A 24,198-nucleotide genomic window follows, 5' to 3' on the forward strand; every position below is an offset into this window, starting at 1 on the left:
CTACGACGTCGTCCCCTGGTCTTGACTTTCCTCAACGAGCATCACCAGAGGTTAAAATGGAGTCTGCGGTGAGAAGGAGCCGTTAGATGGCTGGGACTGTATAAAGGTGGCGTCGGTAGCGTCGGCTGATGCCTGGGCCGAGGAGGCGGTGGCTCCACTCTGGAAATGGATGGCGAATGGATAGGGGATGAATGAGGGTTGGCAAAGGGAGTTGGCGGGGTTGGTTAGATAGATGGTTGGCTGCTTGGCCACTAGGTTCCTCATTACGGAGAGCGCTCTATTCACACCTTGCTTCACCAAAATCTACTGAGGGGTAGAAGCTACGCGCGATACAAGACACCGACCCTCTGGTTCGGTATTTGTATATGCTGGCAGCTACCCTTAGCCAGGTAGATATTATTTCTATATCACATATTCCACATTGTAGTGAAATCAAGAATTTTTTAAATTACAGCACCTAGAGAAATCTTAAGTTATCTTAAGTAATATTCATTTTAGGTTACGTAACTAGCAGTACGTTAATCGTTCAATTCTCAACCTTCGTTGCTCCTGCTATCGAAGTAAATGAGCCGGAGGGATGCCTGCTGGATATTCGAGGGATGATTTTGATGATACCCTGATGATGACTGGACTCCACAGTCCAGCGACCGGTCAGGAACAGAGAGGAAGGGTCCAGCGGGCCAGGGATTGAACGAAGCAAGAGAGCGTAAAGCGTGTGCCCCGGGAAGCAAACATTGACATATGCTTGCGTAAAACCTAACCTCAAACTCGATTCGGAGCCATCCGTCATTACGTAAATATATAGATATATACAAATGCAGAGACGAGCGGAGCCGAAATGCCCCCAAGCTCTCAGGCTCCTTTCTTTTCGTTTCTCTATTCCAGATCGCAGCCACCCTTCGAGATCAGGACCAAGGAAGCATAATAGGTACATCGTACAAGGCTTAACAGAAAAGATTTGCCTCTGCGTGTCCTTCGAATTTAAAAGGTTTGCCCTTGCGTCTAGGACTTTTTTTTTAATCCTCAGGGATCTTGCTCGTCAGTAATGCAGGCTGAACTTCCAAGGAACTGGATAGCGAGTTATCGAGATCCTCTCAGGATGCTGCTGGGAATATTGCTGCTCAGGGTAATGGCTATTGGGCCGGAGGAGAGCCTATACGGCCGTAGGAGCAAAAGGACCAAAGAACCGTGGAGGCGTGGAGGTGGAGTAGTTTGTTTGCCAGATAAGTGTATTTCCTTCTGTAATGCCTTTAGTCGAAGCCAAAGGATTAGTAGCATTAGGGAGATGAGCTCCTGCGTCATGGGATACCAAACCAAATCCTTTTTTTTTCATTCTCAATCCTGAGCTACTTTTCGAAATGGAGCCTGAAGAAAGGGTTGTTCTGTATATATGATGAATATTTCTATAGTACTTAACTGTCGCGTTTGCGGTATAATGTATACCTGTTGTTAAGATTCTTGCAGGTCTTATAATTTTCTAAAATTCTTTCAAGATTCCACAAATTCATTGGATGCACTAAGGTATGATTTTTTAAGGTTGCTCTTTTCCCTGTTACAATCCTCAAACTGAGAGATACATTTTATATTTTGCAGATTGACCCAGCAATATTACCCAGATGCTCGAAGTCCTAATAAACATTGGATTTTTTTTTACTAATTGAGTGGAAAAACGCAATAACGTCCAAGAGCAATGCGTCCACTCGACTCGACGCTACGCGTCCGTACGCTCGGCGTCTCTTAATCGTACAACCCCCAGATCTCATGCGTGCTTCGCATCAACTCTCCCGTGAAACGCGATCAGATATTCGAGAGTAGGGAAGATTCGCCAACTCCCCTTTTTTTCTATATCCCACAAAATCTACTCCTCTGATAAAATTAGTCAAAGGCTAAGGTATGGATGTGGCAAAGCCCATAAAAAAGAGAGGACAAAAATCTTTGGTGAACCTGGAGAACGTGACGAACATGGTGAACACATTAAACGGGGGTGTGGCAATCCGGGACCACAATTGGGGAGATTTCAGTGTCTGTCCGCGATAGTCCCCTTTCCTTGTGGCAGACGCCCTCGGGCGTCGCTCGAACCCCATCGGGCGTGTCACGCGTGTCGCATTGTTGTATTGTCGACTGCAATCTCGCTAAGCGTTTCGCAGCGACACCCCCGCGCGTTAACCTGTCCACGCAACCAGGATTCTCTCTGTCTCTGTCTCTCATTTTTTTAGTATCTCCATAGAATAGACAAAGACATATATATATATATATATATATATATATATATATATATATGTATATATGTATATATATACAGAAAACAGTCCTCCGGTTTCTCTATCCCAGATCACATTGAACCTTTGTCATAGTGAATATGGTACCCCTGGACCACGATTAATCCACAGAATTCTGGAAGCAGCAGAGCACAGATAACTCTTTCCTTGTTTAAATTCAGCAATGCCTAGTACTCTCTCTCTTTCTCTCCCTCTCTCTCTGTTTGGTTATCTCTGTCTCTGTTCATCACTTATTTATTCTCTCTTTCTCTCTCTCAAATCGTAGCTCGCATACATGTCAGTCATACAGAAAACAGTCCTCCGGTTTCTCTATCCCAGATCACATTGAACCTTTGTCATAGTGAATATGGTACCCCTGGACCACGATTAATCCACAGAATTCTGGAAGCAGCAGAGCACAGATAACTCTTTCCTTGTTTAAATTCAGCAATGCCTAGTACTCTCTCTCTTTCTCTCCCTCTCTCTCTGTTTGGTTATCTCTGTCTCTGTTCATCACTTATTTATTCTCTCTTTCTCTCTCTCAAATCGTAGCTCGCATACATGTCAGTCGCAGACACCACTAAATACCGATCGACGCGATGACGGTCTTTCGGTTTAGGGCTGTTTCGCTCATCTCGCTAAGCCAAACTCCATCCCCAAGTTTCTCGAGCCCAGAAGAGCCGTTTGCCCCTATTAAATTAAATTGGACCCTAAATTTGACGTCTCTCCTCCTGAGCGCCTCTTGACAAAAAGATCCGCGCGCTTACTCATTCGTGTTTGCATCGTGAGATAGTCCCTCTCTCTCTCTCTCTCTCTCTCTCTCTCTCTCTCTCTCTCTCTCTGTCTCATCGTGAGATAGTCCCTCTCTCTCTCTCTCTCTCTCTCTCTCTCTCTCTCTCTCTCTTTCTGTATCTCCCGTGCCAATTTATCCCGGAGGCTGGCGACGAGTGTCGATCAATCTTCTAGAATTATTTGTTAACCATAAAAAAATTAAATTATACAAAGAAAAAGTAAAAACTTACTCTTCCGTTTGTTTACAGATCCATTGAGTGACGTCATGCGACATACTTCTGGCTCCGATGATTTTTCTTCTTTCCTATCTTGCTGCTACTCCTCAAACCGGAGCGGATGAATAGCATCGGGAAAAGGAAGGGATAGCCAAGTTCATTGAGAAACTTCCAGGTAGAGGAAAGAGCCGTGAGATGTAAACGAACCGAACTAAACAGATAATCGTAATCTATTAGATTATTATGGGAATTAGTGAAATGAACCATGGCCCAATTTATTGGTCGTAATCTCAGGCCACGCATTCATGCCCCGTGTCCGTCTCTCTTTGAGTCCTCAGCATGAACCATGGATGGACTAATAGTCATAGTGGCGTCGGCGTCCTTTACTTTTTTTTTCTCTCTGTGGTTCGCCGACGCTTCGTCCCACGCTTCCTAGTCGCTATGGCTTACTGGCTATGGCCTGGTGCCCTTACATTAGCCGACAGAAACCACCAGGATTCCGTCGTACCAGCTTACTTCATCTCTGTCACTCTCTTGTTCACAGCCTCGTCCACCGTGTTTCTCAATTTGTGCTAAGAACCTAACCTAACCTAACGGATTAGCTGGCAAACAGTTTTAGAGGCTTACGTCGAGCTTCTTTACCTCTTTACCCTGAGCCTCGTAATCGACGACTCTCCTCAAAGAATCACAGCCAGTACAGGAGCAACGACGTATGGTATGAAAGATCTTTAGTAATTTGTAACACAGGCGCAGAGTGCCTTTTAAGAAAATATTCTCTTTCTTGTTCCAGTGGTGATGTTCGTATGCATCAGAACTTCCTAGCAGAACATGGACGTCGGTACCGTAGGCATAGGTTAACATTGAACACACCGGTGACGTATCTCAGAACTCTTGCGGATGTTTGCTCGAGCGCAATGGGTAATACAGGTATACGAGTTACCTAGATATACCAATGCACAATGCCTTCTTTTTGGGCCCGTTTATTCGTCTTGTCAGGTTTCCTGAATGGGCCCTCATTGCCAGTGTCGAAACAAGTTTTCTGAAACATATTCACCCTGGTTACTTCACTCAAGTAGACGCAGGAAGAGAATATTGGAAGGTATACGTAAGACGGTCTCTGGCGTTGCCACCATTTTTCTACTGAAAAGCCCGTCCGAGCATATATAGGGGTAGGTGAAAGAAATGAGGTGGAAAATGTGGAAAAAGAGGAAAAAATGTGAAGAATCAACCAGGAAGCTGGTGTCGCGATGTACCATGAATACGTAATCTCCCGTCGGCAAAGTCCCGTACTGGAATAATTGAATGGTTGGTGAAACGAGACAGGGGGAAAATAGGGGTTGGTTTGTATTGTTCAAGGGAGGATGGCTCGCGTAAACGGCTGACACATCGTACGCACCTATGCGGATGGTTATGGATACGAAAAATGAGAGAGAGATACATAATAGCTCATATTATACATATGATGCTTTGTTTGGTTCACCGGGTTGTGGCGGATGGAGTCGCAGACTGCAGTGGTGGTTTTTGAAAACATGCATAATTTCCCTAATCAAGGTAATTTTCAAATTGATTCAGTTGAACGCATCCAGGCAATCGGTTGAATTTATTCATTTTAAAACCAAGCACTCATTTTCATTTCAGTTTCTATGGATGCTGCAGTTCCTCCAGTCACTAAGGATTTAAAAGGACAGAGGTTAGGTTATGGTATACAGCCCTGTACTTTGGATACAGTGGTGGAATGGATATCCGGTGGTATTCTAACCTAACCAGAAAGACAGAGGGTGGCAGCCAGTTAATTATCCAAGGAAAGTGAAACAAGAGGGTTGACTCTTGTGGTGAATTCACAACGTCAGGACGCCCTGGCGTCGCGACGATCAGAGGGACGCAACGTAGACGCAGCTCATAAACACTTTGAGTGAGAGATGATGAGCGTCGGTGTCATACCAGAGACACATCAAAGACGCCGACCGAAGCAGTCAACCTGGAGTTACGTTTGACGGTCGCGGAACACGGGGTGAGCGACTTTGACTCACGTAGTTTGTTTGTGTCTTTGATTTTACATTCAACGAGATAGCTTTCACTTACGCGTCCTGGACCAAGATTAAAAAGATTTGAAAATGTCCTCAGCCACTCTCTAGTTCGTACTACGACTACACTGTAGTACGTGGACTCTATGACCGGATGCCTCAAGATCTTTTATTTCATTACTTTATTTTTTCTCCAGGAGATTCCGCGCGTAATTGAACATTCCTGGAATGTTGGAAAAGTCGCCGAGGAACTGGTGGATGAAGACGTCACGTAGAAAGCGGACACGCGTATGAGCGACACGAAGATAGTGAATGAGATACAGAAAGAGGTGGTCCAGGGAGAAAGTCATACAGCATCCGCATGGTATAGGTGCTCGTGTATACGATAAAAAATCGAACCAATCAATTTTCTTCTTGGTATTCGAATAACGCGCAGTCACCGTTCTTCTTCTTCAGCACTTCCCCTCTTCGCCAACCCTGTTGCTATTAGGAGCGAGAGAGATAGCGAGTTCAAGGAGGTGGTGGGTGAGGACGAGGAGGAGGATCGAGGATCGAGGGTCTGAAGGCTTCGTAATGAGAGGAATGGCGTGTCGAGCCTTGAAGGAATCAATGCCTAGTTGCGCGCGCGAGTGCAGAGAGTGAAAACTCTCGAGACTGTGAGTACGCGACGATATCACGAGATTCCACTAGAGCCTTCATTATAATATATCAGCTCTGAATTTCACGTAACACGTATATATAATACAGTCTTAACATACAGGTACGATAAGAAGATCGGATGGCGCCGTTTGCGTTGGATATATTTTCAAAAAATTCTTTTCTGGAATTTCAATCGCGCCCACTGGGTGAAGGACGGATTGGCTATCGAAGCACAATAATCAAACCGACATCATAGGGGTGCGTCGTCATGAGTTATATACACACCTGACACCCCAATTAGGGGTTGAACTAAGTTGGATGCATAGAGAGAATCTGATAAGTTCTGAATAGCAAGAAGGAAGAGACGACGCCGAGGCGTCGATTCTAATAAAATCGAGGACAAATGGAAATTCTTCGAAGAGATCAGGGTGGAAGAGGGAGTCGGTAAGAGGGTACGAAGAGAACGTTATAGAAAATCGTGTGCGAACAATGACGAGCACAGAGTTGAAGGAGGGTGTGATGTTACAGCGATGTCATCGATGTTAGCGATGTCAGCGATGCCAGGACGCTGATATTATGCCGGCTCATTCTCCCGTTCGACGTCCCAACGCCGGAGGTGTTGAAGCGTGTCGCGCAAAGCCACCCCCCATTGCCACCGCGAGAACCAAGGCACACCCCGTACGTAATAACTTCCAGTTCACTCATCGGTTACGGGTTTTAACCAATTACGAGGATATTAACTGGAGCGATAATGCCAGGGCCAAGGGCCACTATGATATACTCTACGCATGTCTCATGTGTGTATACAGACACGTACCATAGCTTAATAACGTACACAATGGGCTGGCTAATATTACATGGCGATTGCAGCGCCACACCCTGACACCTTCTGACATAGGTAACAACCTTCTCATAAGCTTTTACATCCCTCTTGATCTATTATGCACAGTTCACCATCTTTGCAATGGAGAATCACGTGCGAAGTGTATGAAGCTGGCATTGAAGAAAATTTTTCTTGCAGTCACACTGTGAAGGCCCAGTTTAGTGGGTCCCAAGCTGAATGAGCGGAATCGCGCTAGAGTGATTCTAAACGTTAACCCGGGGGCCTTGAGGCCCTCTCTGGGACTGTCTAACCGATGGCTTTCTTGGAGCTGGTCTCGTAAGCAAGCCTGAGCTCGTAATAAAAGCAAAGAGGCAACGACTCAGGGAACAGCATGAGGCCAGTACCAGGTGTCAATAATCCTCCCCTAATTGTCCCTCGCAGGGGGTAAGTCCCATTAAACGTTACTAAATACTTGTTTGTATACAACCGTAGCTCCTCGAGCGAGAAGAAAGAATGAGGACCAAAATGGAGAGACTGGAGAGGAATGGACCAGGTTAAATCTTCAGGGCTTCTCCAGCTGACAATGAGAGAGACTCGTTACTCTCTTTCTAAAGGGTGGATCGGCGTGACAGGGGGTGTCGGAGGTTGAGTTGGCGGAGTGAACGGTAGCTGAGGGGTGTCTCTCTTGTAACGACCAGCCTCGTTTGATAAGGGCTGAGAGAGCAGTACCCGACGAGGTCGGATTTAATGGATGGAGGACAGATTCTGTAGATACATCTGAAGGTGGCCGGGATATCTAGTCCTAAAATCATCCCCTAGGCACGTTGCTACCCTGCCCTGACCTCGCTCATCCTGTCACTGCTCTTATCCATTACAAAATGGAGAAGTATCATCGGACGAAGATCGGTTCGAGCACAGCCCGAAGATGTGCCCGTGAGATTAGGGGTCGTCTGTACTGTGCAATAAGGTCGATGAAACCTGTTTTCATTGAGCGACGGTATATTTGAAAATTGGATAAAATATTGGAATCTCTTGGGAACAGAGGGTAGCAAATGAAGGTTGACTGTCATATTGTTATATCGACGAATTTATTGCATTGGATTTCGATTTACGTATTTACAACGGGCGAACACATACAATATGCACTTGTTCTCTTTTTATCTAATCTAGGGATTATCTACATATATTACTTCGTTATTGTATCCTCTGTTAATTAATTAGCCTTATCTAGTCGACGTATTTTATTGCGCGCGGTTCACTCACTCTCACTTAGGTACAATTGTGTACACGGCCAAAAAAAGATACAATGAAAGAGCTAGTGAGACCCGTTCACGATAATTATTCGCGAGCGATTCTATTGCATTTGGCTCTGCCTATTCGTAATCGCCGCGATTTCTATAATTTCCCTCCCCTCCATTCTCTCTCTCACGCACACGCATTCACATCCCTTAAAGCTACTATCACACCGATCTATACATCTGGCTAGAATCCGCATAGAGATATTTCTCGTAGCGCAATGGTGGACGCGTCCACTAATATTTACAATTAATATTTACATGCGAGTAAACGAACGCCAATGCTACATCATCATCACCCTGTATATAGCAATCAGGAACGACGTCGAGGATCTGTTGACTGATCGTCAGACAAAGTTTATTCCGCTTATTTGATTCGTCGAAATACGTCACGAATTACGTTTATCCCTAGCGCGTGGGGTTAGATGTTATGAACAATGTAATTTTTCGATTGATTTCGAGGTTATGATGGCTTATCGATCAGGAGGTTTCAGTAGTTTGGAACTTATGTATTTGATCCATGACAAAGACTTCTGTGTCTGATTTCAGTTTCCAGATTGCTGATGCGTGACCCCGGGACACTGATGTACCTTGATCCCGACCAGGTGTACCACTTCCCACTGAAAGTTGCGCACTTGTCCAGGGACACGTGTAAACTTCGTATACATATATCGCCAGGAACACAATGCCCTTATGCGAGTTATAAGTCGCCGTGGATACGACGTCCGAAGAAGCTTAAAGCCCAGCGCAGGTAAATCGCTCGAGTAAATCTAGAGAACATCGATTGTTTAATCCTACTTCCGTTTGTCACGTGGTAGTCCTGAAGATGGCGTTGATGGCGATGAAGACGAGGATCACTTGGCACCGGCTACCTGGCCGAGCTGCTGCGAGATATCAGCAGTTGCAGCGGCAGCCACAGCCGCTGCCATTATTCCTGGGTAGCAGGGTGGCGCCAGGACTAGGGGTGGACAGTGTGCCTTCCGGGCGCAGTAGACGCCCTCGCCCTGTCACAACATCTTACTCAGGTAACTTCCGGTGGTACTGCCTGGAGGCGGCAGGAGAAACGGACTGACGAAGGAGTGCGCGGCCGCGGCAGCCGCAGCTGCAGCTGCAGCCGCCGGTCCATGATGAACCGGAGAGTACGTTGCACTCTGTTGGGAGTGCGAGTGGGCATGCGAGTGCGCGTGGGGATGCGAGTGAGCGTGCCCATGAGACTGTGCTGATGATCCCACGACCAGACTCCCCAGGACGGGCGATCCGGAATCGTGAAGCTTGCGCATGTGCTTCTTGAGGTCAAAGTTCCTGCAGAAGCCCTTGCCGCATATCTTGCAGGAGAATGGCTTCTTGTCGTTGTGCGTGTGCATGTGAAAGGTCAGGTTGTAGATCTGATGAAAGGCCTTGTTGCAAATGTTGCATTTGTATGCCTTTTCGCCGCTGTGGGTCAGTTTGTGGTTCTTGTAGTTGCCCTTCTGGTGGAACCCTTTGCCGCAGAATTCGCATACGAATGGCTTGTAATTCGCGTGAATCCTGGTGTGCGTGTTCAGGGTGGAACTCCTGTTGAAGGCCTTACCGCAGGTTTGACACTTGTGCGGCTTTTCTGCGGTGTGGATGATCTTGTGCCTGCAGAGAGTGCTGGCTTGTCTGAATCCCTTGCCACAGATCTTACAGACGAATGGTCGCGCCCCCGTGTGCACGGGCATGTGCCGGGTCAAGTTGTAATGGGCGTTGAAGACTTTGCCGCATTCTGGACAAGTAAATGTTTTTTGTTTTGACGAATTGCTTATAGAATCCGCACGAGGAGTCGGGCTCTTCTTGCCCCGAGCCTGTTGCTGCTGTGCCTGCTGTTGGGTCTGCTGTTGCGCCTGCGGCTGCTGCTGGTGCTGGCTCTCCGGAGAAGAGGTTGACAAGCTCAACCGAGAGTCCTGATGAAGTGTCGTCGTGATGGCTGTTCGACCAGGTGTCACCGTGGACTGAGATGCCCTATGCCCAGGAGACGGCGGCGACGTTCTGTTAATTGACGACGCCGCGACGCCTGGCGCAGGACCAGGAAACGCTCTCAGCAACGGACTCGGATGGTAGTAGAGCAACGGGTAATGCTGCAGCAGGTCCTGATGTCTCAGGGTTGGCACGTACTTTTTGAACGCCGATTCCAGGTGAGCCGAGTACGTGAGCGACGGGACAGACGTCGGTGCCACCGGCGCCGTCGGAGTCGTCTGATGGTGCTGCTGGACCCTCGCCGGATGATGAGCCTGATTGTCTGGACAGGCCGAGAGCCGCTTGTCCGGCTCCATAATCTTGGCGATAGAGAAGGTCAGGTTGCGGCAGGGGGTCGGCGTGGTGCCCCTCTCGGGCGGGAGGCTCGTCGGCGTATCCGTGGCCATGGTGTTGCCCGAGGAGAACGGTTGCATGGCAGATCTGCAAGGCGAAACTGGCCGTTAGATGGTCCCGTGGCGTCGCGACGCTGCGGGGGTGTTTTCCAAAGTGGTAGGGAGGGAGGATCGCTCTCTCTAACGCCGCCCACTACTCTCCCTCCTTTCACGTCTACAGCCTCGTGGCATCGCTAATGTAACGGAACGCAACGCATAAGAGATCAGCAACCATACATCTATACTCTCTCTCTCTCTCTCTCTCGTTCTCTACATTCTGCGCAAGAGCAAAGCAAGTGTCAAGGCTCTGGGTAAAATGGGGACGTGACGCCAGACTGGTAGACGCTTCAGAGTGCCGCCCGCTCTGAATGAGATGCGAAATGGTCAGCACAGTCGAAGAAGAGCAAGTCTTCGCGGGCTTTACACGCCAGCAACTAGAGATGTTTGCTCCACGGAATGGCGTTATATTTGAACTTGGAATGACAGCGGGAATTGGACGGGACTCTAGAGGCATCAGTGTACGGCAACGACGATAAAACCGGAAGAGCTGTGACTTCGGTATACATATAAGACTATGGCCAACCTTAACGAGCGATGCGTGAGCGACGTGAGAGCGTTCTTTTTTCTTTTTGTTACCAGGAAAATTGGCCCAGCTAAGAGTACATCGTTTTACGGTACTCCAGGGCCCCGCCCATCTGTGTATGGTCTGAATTGTCCCGCAGCCAAGGCAACCCTGATTATTAGGGCCCCTCGGGCCCTATTCGGGTGAGAAAGAAACGTCGAGAGAAACAAGCTTTGCACGCCCCGATACGCCCTTCGGACTTGCCACCATAGAAAGTGGCTCTACCACCATGGAGCGGAGCAACTGTCGGACAAATAGCGACGGGACAAAGAGTGCGATTATGTAACGAGCCAAAACTCAGTGAGAAGCAACGGGGCCCCTTATGTCTTTCCCCGTGAAAACTGGCGCGGCTCGTCAGTCTAATGGCGCAACGGTTTACATGGTATGTACTGTAGAGTCTATGGTTGCATATTTTAGTGTGTCCTGGAACGTGATATTTAATATAGGGATATTGCAGATACCCACCGAATAAAAGGATACAATAATTGGACCAAACTCTGTGGTGGCAGCACTGTTAGACCAAGAGAAAGTCCATGGTTGGCTGTCTGGAAGCCGGAGATGAGAGTGGGAACGTCAAAGGGCATTGTTACTGTAGTTAACGAGAAGCCATGGCAATCAGTATCGCTCCCCGTGGCCAACCCGACAATTCCACCAATTTATTTCAATCCGGACAACATGGCCGACCGGGGGGCCATTTTGCTCTCTCGATTCAATTCGATTCAATCGCCGGGCAGTCGGGCGGCCAAGTTCGTCCAGTCGAAGTTACTTGAGCTTCAAAAGACTAATTGGCTTTTGGTGGACCACCGGATCCGGGTCTCTAGTATTATTTATGATCCAATGTTATTTATTCCAGCAAATGATCTTCGACCTCAAGGCGGCCTAAATATCTGATCTGACATATATGTATATGCGACAGTATCCTTGGCTGCTTTCATGGCCTGTTTCGATAATCAGTAAGGATTGTTATCGAAGGACAGAGTAGCCACTAAATGTGCAAAGTTTACCAATGCAGTTACGAACGGTCCGACGAATCCAATCACCCTGGTAAACTATTAGCGCCGCGACGGCGCTCGGATCGCTTCAACTCGAAGGAACTCGAAGGAGCTTCAAGGAACTTGAAATGGCTTTGCAAATTTACTCGTCGACTCCTCGTTGAGCCGTTAATTACCTCCTCGCCAAGTTCCTCTACGCCACCAGCATCGCCGACGCCGCAGCAGCCACTAGGCTACGTAGCCATCATCGAATTTCGGAACGACGCCAGGCGTCGCGCCGGTTTCACCAGCTTTTGAAGATCGACGTAATCCCGGCGACGCCCTCGCTCAATGCTAATTAGAGAACCGGGACAACGAGGACGTTCAAAGAAATTCGCGAGCTTGGCTAGGGGTGTTTTGATGCCTAAGGGTGAGAACCAAGAAGTCTGAACTTCTCCAAGTCTTGCTGGCTGGTTGGCTGGCTTCTTTCGCGTGCAAGGGTAGCATCAATCACCATCCCCTTTCTATGAGTAAGTATAGAATTGCTCATGAGTTCTTTGGCCCATCGTTCTTCGCCCTTAACCACCTTCAGGCGATAACAGGGTAACTGGAGGTCATACCGGCTGAAAGCACTGTTGGATTTTTACGTCTGTAGTAACAACCCTTATTTGTTGATATCCAGGTGGAGAATAAGGGGCAAGGAAGAGGCAAAGAATAGCAGAGGGAAGAGTCGCTCAAGTGCACTTTCCTAGCCGGCGTATTAGGGTGGCAACCCTTATTGTTCCATCCCTGACACTTGGTCCTTCGTGATTTGGCGCGTGAACGGTTGACATATAATTAGCATTCGGGGTGAGTAAGGAAGCCTTGGCTGAGGATGACAGGAAACACAATACACCCCCTATTCACTACGTCTACCCCACATAACTCGGTCACGAGGCAGACCTCTCCTAGCCCCGGTAGTTCACTAGCAGGCTGACGCCATGCACCCCGACGCCTAAGCCGATTCCATATTAGCCACCCTCTTCATCTTAATCGGCTACCCCTAACACGAAAATACATACTATGGCTATATTAAATCATATTTTGACCAAACAGTAGATTTAGTTTTTAACAAACCCCTATGAGTGCATATACAGTCGACGCTCTGTCTTACCGTCATCCACAGATCTATTTACCTTAAAACCACCCTCAAAGTGCAACCTTGATTTTTCACGTTACAGGAGTCCAATCAAAGAATCGGAAGGGCGTAGAGCAAGTCAAAAAACCGCACGTATGAGCAAACGGGCACAGCATAAAATCGGTGCACACGAGCAACCCCTAGTGAATGGACCGTTTGCAAAATGGCCACCAAACTCCTGATTTCACTATCTGGATTCAGTAGTAATAGCGGCGGCGACAACGGCAGTCGCTGTTCCTGGTTCTGATGTTGTGCACGTTGGGGGGTTCGCAGCTGCGTCGTCAACGGGGGTCCCTTTTGACCTTCACCCAGGGGTACCTCGTTATCACTGATTTCCTTTTTCACTCCTTACTTTAAATCCACCAGGAAGTCATGCTGGGAGCCATGCATTTTTTCTATTTCTTTTCTCAGCCGATTTCTTCTGCGCGTGACTAAATTACAATCACTACTATGCCCCAGAGATTTTCGTGGGAAACAAAGTAATAAAATTTGAGAATCAGTTTAATCGAAACAGTTAAAACTTTCAGATTAAAATATCCAATTTCGTCTCACACTCGTCACTGTCAGTCGTCAAGGTAGCAGCGATCATTGAACGATTCCAGCATGTCCCCAGCACGCCACTGAATAATACTAATGGCAATAATAGTATTGTGGAATAAAAGTCAGGAAAACAATTGAGCCACCCGATTGTCCCGAGGCGACCTATTGAGTTATGAGGGTTGGCCACGAGCACGCGCTCACGTTTGTTCTCAGCACGCACTGACGTCCAGGTGGGTCACACCCTTATATTCTAGATCATCCAGGATGTCTTGAAGTTTTTGAAAATTCTAAAAGTTTCGAAATTATCTCATCCTCAGGAATTCTTCCACGGGAGCAAAAACCAAGAAGACCCTTGCTCTGTTCAGGACAGCTGATCGGAAGTTGAAGAGCCAACTGGTCTCGAGCTGCTTTTCTTTTGTTCTCAACTGGCTCGTTACGGGGGCGAGAGAGCGTTACTTGCCGTTACTAACTATACATATATATATATAAGGCCCACAATCAGACAACAAAATATAGTGCTGCTCACGTATGTAGGAATGAGGTACGTGGGCCACCTAGGGACCGTATATAGTACGTACATATATAGGGCATGAGGGGGGCAGACACAGGGCCACACGGGGCCCATTGCCCGCCCTCTTTAATAGACAATGAGCATTACAAAAGGGGTTGGTTGGCTGAGGGAGTAACGTGAACGGGGGGGTTTTAGTCACAGGAGCGACTACTACATGCATTGCCGGCACTTCCGGCACTTCCGCTTTCATTGAAAGAGAGATCTCAATTCACCCGATTCTTCGGAGAAGAATAAGAGGAGAATTTGATACCGGCAGCGGAAGTCTCGCGTGCCATTTGCCTTGGCACCCGATCCAGTCTCCTTAGGGCCTTGTTCCTTGGGGCCTCTCTACATTTCGACCCCCCCGCAGAACCACGGCTACCATCATCGGCAACCAAAATCAGACTAAGATGAATAAGGGTGTCTTGAGTGGCGCGTGCCCCCTGTCTCGTATGTCTCGAGGCTTCTGAACTGACGTCACGTGGGCCTTTTGACTAGATCCGTATTTATAGGTTAAACTAGACACGATTTACTACCCTTACTTGTAGTCTTTCTTTTTCGTACCCCTCTTTGATATATTTTTTTTTCTAGATTCGTGATGCCTCGAACAATAAGCACGCGAACCAGCCAAGGTTATTGGCACCCTTATCAGATATCGGTTATGTGCTTCAACTTAAGGTGCGTGCTGTCTACTGCGATAGGGGTAGCAATCAATTGATAAGAGCATCGGATACTTCAGGGACACGCACCGACGCCTTACTTCCGTTAAGGGACATTTGAGAAACTTAAATGCCAACCATGATCTCCGTTACAAGCTGCAGAAAAGGAAGCTGTATTAATTGAAACATTGATTATGGCAAGGGTACTTTATGTTCGAGAGGGGTGAGTGGACGGTAAGTAAAGAGGGATTTAAAGACATAATGAGTCTGGTCTCGGTTAAGGGTAGGTCCGAACAAACCGAATCAGCCAGTAGCTCAGGAAATAAGTATCTACGTGATTGTAGGGGGATGAAGTGTTGGAAGAAACTGGTCCAACGACTGCCATCTGCCACCCCCAACCCCCAAGGGTCTTTCGGTCTCGAGGGGGCGCCAGCAGCTTCCCAGACAGCCAAGAACTCGCGAATGGCTTGGACGGCTCAATGCCGGCGTCGGGACGCCCTTTCATGGCTCTTTCGATCTCCGACCGCCTTCTGAACGACCTAGGAGAAACCCTCGGCGTCTTTATTCTACCAACAAGCACGACGCCTTTCATACAAAATTAAATAGGATATTACGCATTAAATGTCGCAAACTTCTCCGAGGTCCTGTTGCTGATGTTGCTGACCTCCCCCTGATCCTCCCATCATGGGAAACCCCTTGTTGCTTAAAATCCCTGAATTTCTCTCTTACCCTACTAAGACAATCTTTATCTCCTGGATACATAATTTTTCTACAAAGCGTCGTAAGCTGTCGGCAACGATCCTCGTTGCTGGTTGCTGGTCCTTCCTGGCATGTATTTCCCCATATCAAACTGCCACTCCCCCAATTCGACTTGAACTCCGAGTGGAAACAGCTGTCCCGTTTGTGAATTCCATTTGAATAATTCAATTCCCGCGGCGCGTGCCACCGGGATACCTGATCGTGAGTCTCCAGGTTTCTCTCTCATTCTTCACCACACATGTAGATCACATATGCACTCGCGTCTCCGTGATCCGTCTTAAGGAGTGTCGTCTGTCCGTTATGCATGGGCGAGTGAGTGTAAGTGAGATCGTAGGTGAGACGAATACGCGCACACGGACACGTGGCCGGAAGTCGATATATGTTCAGAGCGTTTCCGCCCCAGCGGCTGAATAGCGTCTCATTTCGTTCTGTATCTGAGAATGAATCCATGGAAGGACGCTAGCCGTCGCGACGGGCCGCGATAGCATCCTGGCGGCAGAAATGAAATGGCTGTGCGAGGGAAAATTGAATTGTGGTTTTTTTTTGTTGTCCAATTCAAAAAGGCGAGAAACGAATCAAAAGTGACCACTCGACGATTTATTTGATAATCGACAGGGTGCCTTATGCCCATGGGGGATGAAGTTGAATTCGCTGCTGAATTAAAGCATGGGGGGGGGGGCTCAAGTAAGCCTGACCAAGGGAGGTGAGAAGTTTATTTAAGAGGAGGAAATCATCGTTCGTCGATTAAGGTGAACGAAGGAGGGTTGAAAATGGAGAACTGAGCGAAATGGGGGTGGTTCCAGTTATTGCTTGTATTGTATTTCCTCCCTCGAAAAGCCGCCAACTTGGGGTTGGATGGTTTTACTTCTCGAGAAACTTCTGGCAACGATCTCACGGGGGTTGGCTTCGCCATATAATTCTACCCTTAGAAACATTCGAGTGAAGTCGCAAGGCATTGAAAATGTTCGTACCGAAAAGTACCGTTCGGCTTTCGTAACATTTTTTTATTCTTTCCCCAGACGCTGTCCGCTGTTGCAAAAAGTACTGCAGTTTTATCAATAAAGTGAGCAATGCCGTACCTCGAGGAAAGGATTGTCAGCCACATTGAGAAACGAGGGTGCAATGTACAGAGCATCGTTGAAAATTACAAGGGCGCATTAGGTACCCAATGCCCAATGGGCATATATTGCAATGCGCCCACTCATGCATATTTAAACCAGCAGAATAGAACACCGGCCGGAAATAAGCACCTGCCCGCCTCGGTTCCGGTTTACTCTCAAGACGTTTAAAAAAAAAGGAAAGTTTTAAATTCAAAACTTCCCAGCGAGGATCTATTGAAAAAAAATCTGATCCAATTTTTTTTTGTTCTATCCAGATTGTCTCCAGAGTCCTTTACCGGCGATCCGCAAGTACGTATAGGTAACCAGCCTTAGAGCAGACTAACCAGGGTGGCCCCAATGGCGAAAAATGAGACGAGCCCCATCAAACTTTTGAAAAGCACTCAATTTCTGAACAGCCAATCTTATCTGATCTCGAGGGTTGATTGATATCAAGGATGTAAGCGCGAGGGTGGTCTCGCGCTTAAGGCCAGGATGAGATTGAGCCAGTCTCATCTATCGAACAACCCCATAATCTTCATGAGTCCTTCCTGCTGATGGGGAGTCACTGAACATTTAGTGCCTTGAAGGTAGGTACACATTTAATCATAATCTAATATTTAAAAGGTAATTTCACGGGCTGTTTACTTCCTACGGTTTCCACTCTGTACCCTACGCAGAGCTGAATGGTCGGATGGTTACCTCAGTGTGAGGGTAAAAAAAAAAAAAGGTAAATAAAAAATGCAACCTGGTTAATGCAGCGACTCCTAACCATGACGTTCACTTCCGGTTTTGCGATTTTAGGGAATCGTCGGTACCAGCCAGAACCAGGTTCTAGGTTATGTTTGTCAGCCATAAGATTTGTAGTAATCGCATGGCTGATTCCGTCCAGCCACGTTCGCCGTGAACTTAGCCACATACGCCCGTAACCCGTATGCGCACGTACTGGATGAGTGGCTGAGAAGTGAAAGTGAAAGAAGGAAAGAAGAGAGGAAGGTGCACGAGCTAGCACGTGGCGATCTAATGAAAAAGGTAATGTATTCGTTTAACGCGCATAAACAAGCCAGGTATTGTTATTATCGCAGATAGACCATTGCGATTAATCGCCTGCCGTTGATTCATTACGCTTAATTTATACGTAAATTATGCCTGGCCGCCCTTTGGCTGTATGGTGAATAAGCATGAACTTCCGGACGTACAGTGTAACCATCAATCACCGTAGGATTGTCGGAGTTGGCAACACCGTGGAAGACACCATGTTGAAATGCATATGGGATTCGTATGAGGAACTGTCACCGTGACAGCATCTGCCGCATTGTTTATCACCTCTAATCGGCTAATCAGCAATTCCTCATTAGCCTGATTAGTTATCTGGATATATACCTGCGCACTCCTACGCACCGTCCGAACCATATGCACAGCGCCGTATTCCACACAGGAGTTACGCACGTCCGGGCCCGGTGTACGAGCCGATTGGGAACGGCCAAATAATTAGAATAATTGAGATAGTCAAAGCAGCCAAGCAATTAGTAGCTGTCACCTAGACGATAATACCAGCAATGGTGGAACCTCGGTAACAAGGAGTCGAGAGAGCGGGGCATCGGTTGGACTACGTATCTCTTGGAATCTTTGAAGCTCTAGTTTTTCAAAACGTCTATGGAATTTCCCGTTCTGTTACAAAGACCGGAAGTCTTATCTCCAGGGGTTGGTTAATAAAAATTCTTAGATCGATTAAAGATAATGAAATACCGTATTAGACTGGACTCTATAAACAGTGCACAGGTCGCGATTTCTGTGTGTTCCCTATGTCTGTCTCTGTCTTACACCCTTAACTCCCAATAACGTCCTCTCTCTCGCACTCGTAGACAGTATATGAAATACAAAAATTTCAAGCCCTGGACCTTCCGATCTATTTCCGTCATTCGCTTCCTCGCATTATTTATCACTGCTAATCTGTCATTCTAATGTCTTTCAATAGGCCTTGCTGAGATTGAAAATCTGTTTGCTGATCTTGCTCAACAGGTACCTACGATCCTGTTGTCGAGGTGCTATTGCGTGGACCTCGCGTCAAGTCGCGTTACCTTCGCTTATTAGTCACGGCATGCACCCAGGCTTCGCATGCGACTTGAAAAGGCAATCGTCTAATACATCATAATTTCCATAGCGTGACCGAGTGCTTCTCTCACTCTCTTCTTCGCCCTCTCTCGCTCTCTCTCACACCCTGGCACATCGATCCTCGATTCTTACCATCCACGTCAAGGCCCATTCGTCTAAAATCTTATGGTTAAAAGATTTAATAAAATTTCAATTGTTTCTCTTTGTTTACCTAATCGCTAAAAATTATATCCCTAGTCTGTCACGATACCTCGCGCTATTCTGGCCCTGGCCCTATACCTTTTAACGTACATAGGTACTCGTCTAGATTTATATAGAGACATTAATTAGTTTTATACGTGGGCTTTATCGTGTGCATGACGGGGGTTGGCAGCACCCCCGCGGTGACCCACGACCCAAACGACATGCAAACGCTTTTCCCCCATTGAAACTGGGTCGCCGCACAATCTGCGCAATACAGACAGAAGCTAAAGGGTCTGAAAAAAATATATAAACGACAGTCAGACACCGGTTCGAGACCCTAGAAATTTGTGTACCAGCTTGTAAATTGTTCTTTTCAAAATTCGAAACGCCTTTTACGTACACTGCCAATAACATAAGAGACAGAGATGGTAGGTGAAGAGGGAGAGAGGTCGGTTAAGGGTGAAAAGCGGTGCATTAATTTAAGAAGGCTTCGTGGGCGTGGGGTAGCGGGGTCAAGGGTCAGAAGGGGGTCACAGGGCGTGAGGGTACAAGGCACGCATGCTAAGGGTGAACGAGGACTAGCAGTTAGTCGACTCCGGCTGGTAATTTGTAGTCAGATGTACGATAGACAGTAATGGCAACGGCGGTTGCCACTGCCGACTAATTCGTTTGTCATAACACGAGCTCTCTTTGCTGGGGAGTCTCCGTGCGAAGGAAGGGTTCAAAGGTCAATCGGCTATACAACCATAATCATCGACCGTCACCGATCAGTCCTCTGGCTCAATTAGTCGGTATTAAAATTCGCAAACTCAAGTGCCAATTCTCGACTCGCTTGACTTTCGCGTGCCGTACGAGATAGTCCTGAGGTGAGAGTATGTGTTTGCGCACGTAACGCGGGGCCCTTATCAGTGGCTATTATCTATCCTTAAAATTGCTATTTATAGTGGCGAACGCTAAGCGCTCTCTAAATATAGAAACTAGCTAGAGATTTACTAATGACAATATTTTTCTTTTCCCTAGATTTTAAACGTCCCGTATGGATTTCTGAAGACACATTCAATGGAATTTCAATATATTGCTATGAAAGAATATTGGTGACGCTGTCCGTAAGACTCGTTATGACCTAAGACTTTCCAAGTCCGTTAACCTTACTTGTCTAACGGAGAACCACGGAACTGCGGACACGCGAACGTCGCCACTGTCGCGACGCTGCAACAACTAATCTTTAGGATCTCAACGACGCTCTCTATAAACTATACTAAGGACGTATATATATCCAAGTACGTGTCCTCGAACGTTGCAAGAATATTCTGCATAGTTTTGGCTGCTCTTCCGGTTAGCGTGTCCCGTTGCTATATCGAAGACTTTGCTTCTCACAGGATTTCGGCACAGGGTCGGGTCGGATCCGCCATTATAGAAATCCAGAAGGCTGCACGTGAGATACCAGTCAAGGATCCCTGAGGCAGACGTGTATTAGGAAAACGTACGAGCTACTGAGAATACATGTGATATACGTACGGGACCTTCTCAAATATTGGCGGAGGACCCTAAGGCCCCCTTTGATCCAGAATCCCTGGAATTTCTATAGCGAATAATCGGAGACAGCTGGGGCCGCTGCGAAATCAAGTAGCGTAATAATTCGACGGGCTCGAAACCTTTGCCGGGTACTGTTGTTGCTGGCAGCAACAACTGAGCAAGATCGAAGTGGCGACAACCGCGCTGAGGAAGAAAAAGGAAAAGAGAAAATGAGAGGATCAAGAATTGATTTAAGTTATACTTGGATATATATACGTATAAACTGAAGAAGCCTAACGGGGCCTCGAAGTGTGAAGCGTGAAAAAGTCCCAGAAACCGTGATGGAGTTTCAGATTACTTTTTTTCTTCTTTTCCCCTAATCGCCGGATATCTCGGATATGTCGCCATGTCGGTGCGTGCCCATAAGTTAGCCAGGGTTCTGGCATTAACGTCGCGACGGAGCGTGGTTTTAACACCCCTGCTTGAACAAATAAACGATATGGCGTCCAAGATAGCTATGCAAATGGAGTCGTGCTCTCGGGGTCGTTCTTCCTGCGCCAACTGTATTCGTCAGAGGGGCTCGTAAGGAGTCCTGACAAATTTGACATTTCCTTGGGTCACGTTCTGCCGTCGTGACGCTGGACGTCGCTGAGTATAAGAAAGTATTAAGAACAAGTAACGATCTGCGTTATCCCAGTGATTCTCACAATTCATCCCCCGTGTACTCACGAGACTGAATGTAGCGAAGCTACAAGACGGAAGCTTCAAGACGACAAAGCGTCCGCACGCTTCTTACTGAATTATGAAACGCCCTAATCGACGATGCCGACGTCGCCTGCTGCTGGTGCCGTTGAATAAAGTATGTAAAAAGAAGAACTGCCTACTCCTCTATCCATAAGGACTCGTGGGGTTATTAATAACAGCGTTGTTAGCCGGCCGTCGCGTTACTTGGTACAAAGTAATTCCAGGCTCTTCACGTAAATCGCCAGTGAGTCTAGGGCATGGTGTACCTATGGTGATGATGGTGCATGCGTATACGAGTATGAGTGTTTGCGGAGCCAGGAACTCGAGAGGCTACAACGCCAAAGCTTTGCAAAGAGAGAGAGAGAGACACGTATAGCGAAACACTAGAAGACCCTTTTTTCTGGACCCTTGAGTGCCCTGCTACCCCTGATATGGAAGTACTCCGCTTCATCGGTGAACGAATGCTATGGGGGTTGGTCCATGGGATCCTTAAAATAATAGCTAGGCGCCCGTCGATAGGGCTGTGTTTATAAAACACTGCCTAACCGAAAGCCCTGGACTAATTGTTCGATAATTTCCATTGGCACTACCCATGAGTCTGTATGAGAGAACTTTGCACATATGCTCGCTTTCTACCATTACTGATTCTATGGTTATGTACTCTTCAGAATCCTCTTTTCCTCTCTCTCACTCCTTCTCCTCCGCCTCGGTTATTAACCATTGTCCTGACGATTGCCTTGCGATCCTTGGTACTTTTATGTCCAACCCTATTTTGGGTCTCCCTTTTGGTCCTTGGGTAAAGCAAAGACCTATGAGGTATCAAACAATGGTATCACCAGTGAATATACACTTTTGTTGATAATACAAGAGCTTTGTAAACTGAGTGTTTAATATGAACTAGTTTGTTATAGTGATGATCTCATAATTGGATAGTTTATGGATACAGTGCTACTTACACGTATCAACGGACTCTGCTGGAGTCGCAGGACAGCACTACTACAGGAATTCCCTATTAAAAGGATCTACCAGTGTTCATGCACTGCACGGCTGTCTTGTTCATCGGTTTGTTCATTCGCTTAGCTGCAACCCTCTTTGGGTTCACTGGGTTCGATAACAAAAAACCGAACACAAATTCGAGATGAGTTCGGTGGAACTCCCTCGAGTCAATCGTCGTGACGCTGACGCCACTTTGAGAAATCCCGTATCTTCATCTTACCGATACAGGGGACGGGACTGTTCGTACGTTCACAATATTTAATACGTTCAAGGCTCAGGATTAAATTCCATATGTCTTTCACCGTGAAGTCTAGTTCTAGCGGATGACTCGTCCGCATCCATCTCCGCGAACAACACTTACAGGTATATATGTCAACAGTTCACCTTGTTCACACGATGTTCACGCTGTTCGAAGTAACAACTTCTGAGCACTCACAAATTTTTTGTTTCTTCTTTCACGTTTAGCAGAGCCTCTGGACCTGGCTAATGTAATTCACGCGTCGCGACGCCTGTTTACATACTCTGGTCCTGGTCATCGACGTAGGCGTCGTCAGGACGGTCGGTGATCCCATGATGTTGCTCGAGCTACCGTCGGATTTCGTCACGATTCAGCTGACTCCTCAAGGTACCGTCAAGTAATGCGGAAGTGAGAGAGATAGTGACAGAGCTTGAGGGTGTCAGATAGTAGAAGAGGACTAGAGGGTAAAGTGATGAGAGTGAACGGGGGCGAGAGAGAGAGAGAGAGAGAGGGGGAGAGAGAGAGAGAGAGAGAGAGAGAGAGAGAGAGAGAGAGAGAGAGAGAGAGAGGTAAGGAAAGAGATGATAAGGAGAACGAGGAAGAGGATGAGGAGGATGCGTGGCGGTGCGCGATGCTCGGTGCCAGAGGAAAACGTATGAGCCAGTTGGTGAGCTTAAACGCGGGGGTCGACTGCTAATGCGAAGCCACGAGACGTCCAAGGGTGAACCAAGGGAGAGAACGAAGGGAAGCGAAGGTAGCAACGCTCAAGGGCGTGGTTAGAGGCGGAGCATGAGCGACGACGTCACAGCTACGCTACGCCAGAATCCGACACGGTACGCCTTCCTTCATCCGACCCTCCTGCCACCTGGTCCTCAGGTTCACGGAGCAGCCGAATTCTCGATTCTTCGCTCACTTTCACGCTTCACTCGTGATGCACTGTCTTGTCACTTATTGGTTTCACCAGTTCTTATTTTGGAGCATGGATTCTTGTTGAAAATCTTCTTATCTTTTATCATCATCCTGTCTCGTTGTTCTGTAGCGATAATTAGAGTGAACTGATTAATTAATGCTCGCGAAAGGTCCAGGGTTAATTAATAAATAAGTCCTACTCTAGTTACAGTTATAGCGGCTCCAGGGGGTTTCCTCGAATGGCCATCGTTCCGGCAGAGGAGCAGTCTTTTCCAGGCAGTGAGTACGTAAGGCAGGTTCCGTGCACCAGGTTGCTCGCGAAATTCCCTTGAGAAACAGAGAACGGTATGTAGGGCGGTACGAGGGTAAAAAGACGCAGGCAGGACTCAACCGACTTTGGCCGTGTCGAAAGGCAGAGACGTCAGTGGTGCGTGTGTCAGGGTGCACCAGGGGGTTGGAGGGTCCCTGGATCCCGTGGGGTTTCAGAGCTGACGACGAATGAGCTGCCGACTGAATAGAGAGTATGGATCCTTGGGAGCCAATAGGCTCCCAGGATATCCTCCCCCGTACCGTCCTGTTGCTCCAATCAGAATGTTCTCTCAGGGTTGCTCATCGGGGGTGGCTCTTGCCTATGCAGACCTGCCTGCCTGGCTGATAAAGACAGATAAACCTCTGCCTCGTCAGATCATGCCGGCACTAGCACTTGGTGGT

At 47.4% G+C, this 24,198-nt stretch overlaps 2 protein-coding genes and 2 long non-coding RNA genes across 8 annotated transcripts; 3 read left to right on the forward strand and 1 right to left on the reverse strand.

Annotated features, from left to right (window-relative positions):
* The first annotated feature begins 7,527 nt into the window (after window positions 1–7,527).
* LOC107273394 lies at window positions 7,528–9,010 on the forward strand. Its single transcript, XM_015751544.2, has 3 exons — window positions 7,528–7,684; window positions 8,596–8,797; window positions 8,865–9,010. The coding sequence occupies exons 1-3, from the start codon at window positions 7,630–7,632 to the stop codon at window positions 8,986–8,988; spliced, it is 381 nt and encodes a 126-aa protein (XP_015607030.2). The 5' UTR covers window positions 7,528–7,629; the 3' UTR covers window positions 8,989–9,010.
* Window positions 9,011–9,027: 17 nt separating this feature from the next.
* LOC107273393 (fez family zinc finger protein erm) lies at window positions 9,028–22,439 on the reverse strand. Of its 2 annotated transcripts, XM_025090687.1 has the most exons (3): window positions 22,301–22,427; window positions 22,006–22,153; window positions 9,028–10,461 (listed from the first exon to the last, which is right to left on the reverse strand). In XM_025090687.1, exon 3 carries the CDS (start codon window positions 10,452–10,454, stop codon window positions 9,054–9,056), a length of 1,401 nt encoding a protein of 466 aa, XP_024946455.1. In that variant the 5' UTR covers window positions 10,455–10,461; window positions 22,006–22,153; window positions 22,301–22,427; the 3' UTR covers window positions 9,028–9,053. The 2 variants fall into 2 exon arrangements, with proteins under 2 accessions (XP_024946455.1, XP_015607029.1); XM_015751543.2 differs by lacking the exon at window positions 22,006–22,153 and having other exon boundaries at window positions 22,301–22,439.
* On the forward strand, window positions 10,457–16,956 carry LOC107273395. Of its 4 annotated transcripts, none has more exons than XR_003061522.1 (4): window positions 10,457–10,970; window positions 11,052–13,952; window positions 14,040–15,165; window positions 16,710–16,956. It is a non-coding gene; the product is annotated as an uncharacterized LOC107273395 (long non-coding RNA). The 4 variants fall into 4 exon arrangements; XR_003061521.1 differs by having other exon boundaries at window positions 11,052–12,535; window positions 12,688–13,952; window positions 14,040–16,956; XR_001539219.2 differs by having other exon boundaries at window positions 11,052–11,416; window positions 11,492–13,952; window positions 14,040–16,956.
* Window positions 17,076–22,008, forward strand: LOC107273396. Its single transcript, XR_001539220.2, has 3 exons — window positions 17,076–17,819; window positions 20,106–20,365; window positions 20,465–22,008. It is a non-coding gene; the product is annotated as an uncharacterized LOC107273396 (long non-coding RNA).
* Window positions 22,440–24,198: the final 1,759 nt, after the last annotated feature.

This window comes from Cephus cinctus, unplaced genomic scaffold (genome assembly GCF_000341935.2).
Source record: "Cephus cinctus unplaced genomic scaffold, Ccin1 Ccin1_scaffold1583, whole genome shotgun sequence".
NCBI classification, from domain to species: domain Eukaryota; kingdom Metazoa; phylum Arthropoda; class Insecta; order Hymenoptera; family Cephidae; genus Cephus; species Cephus cinctus.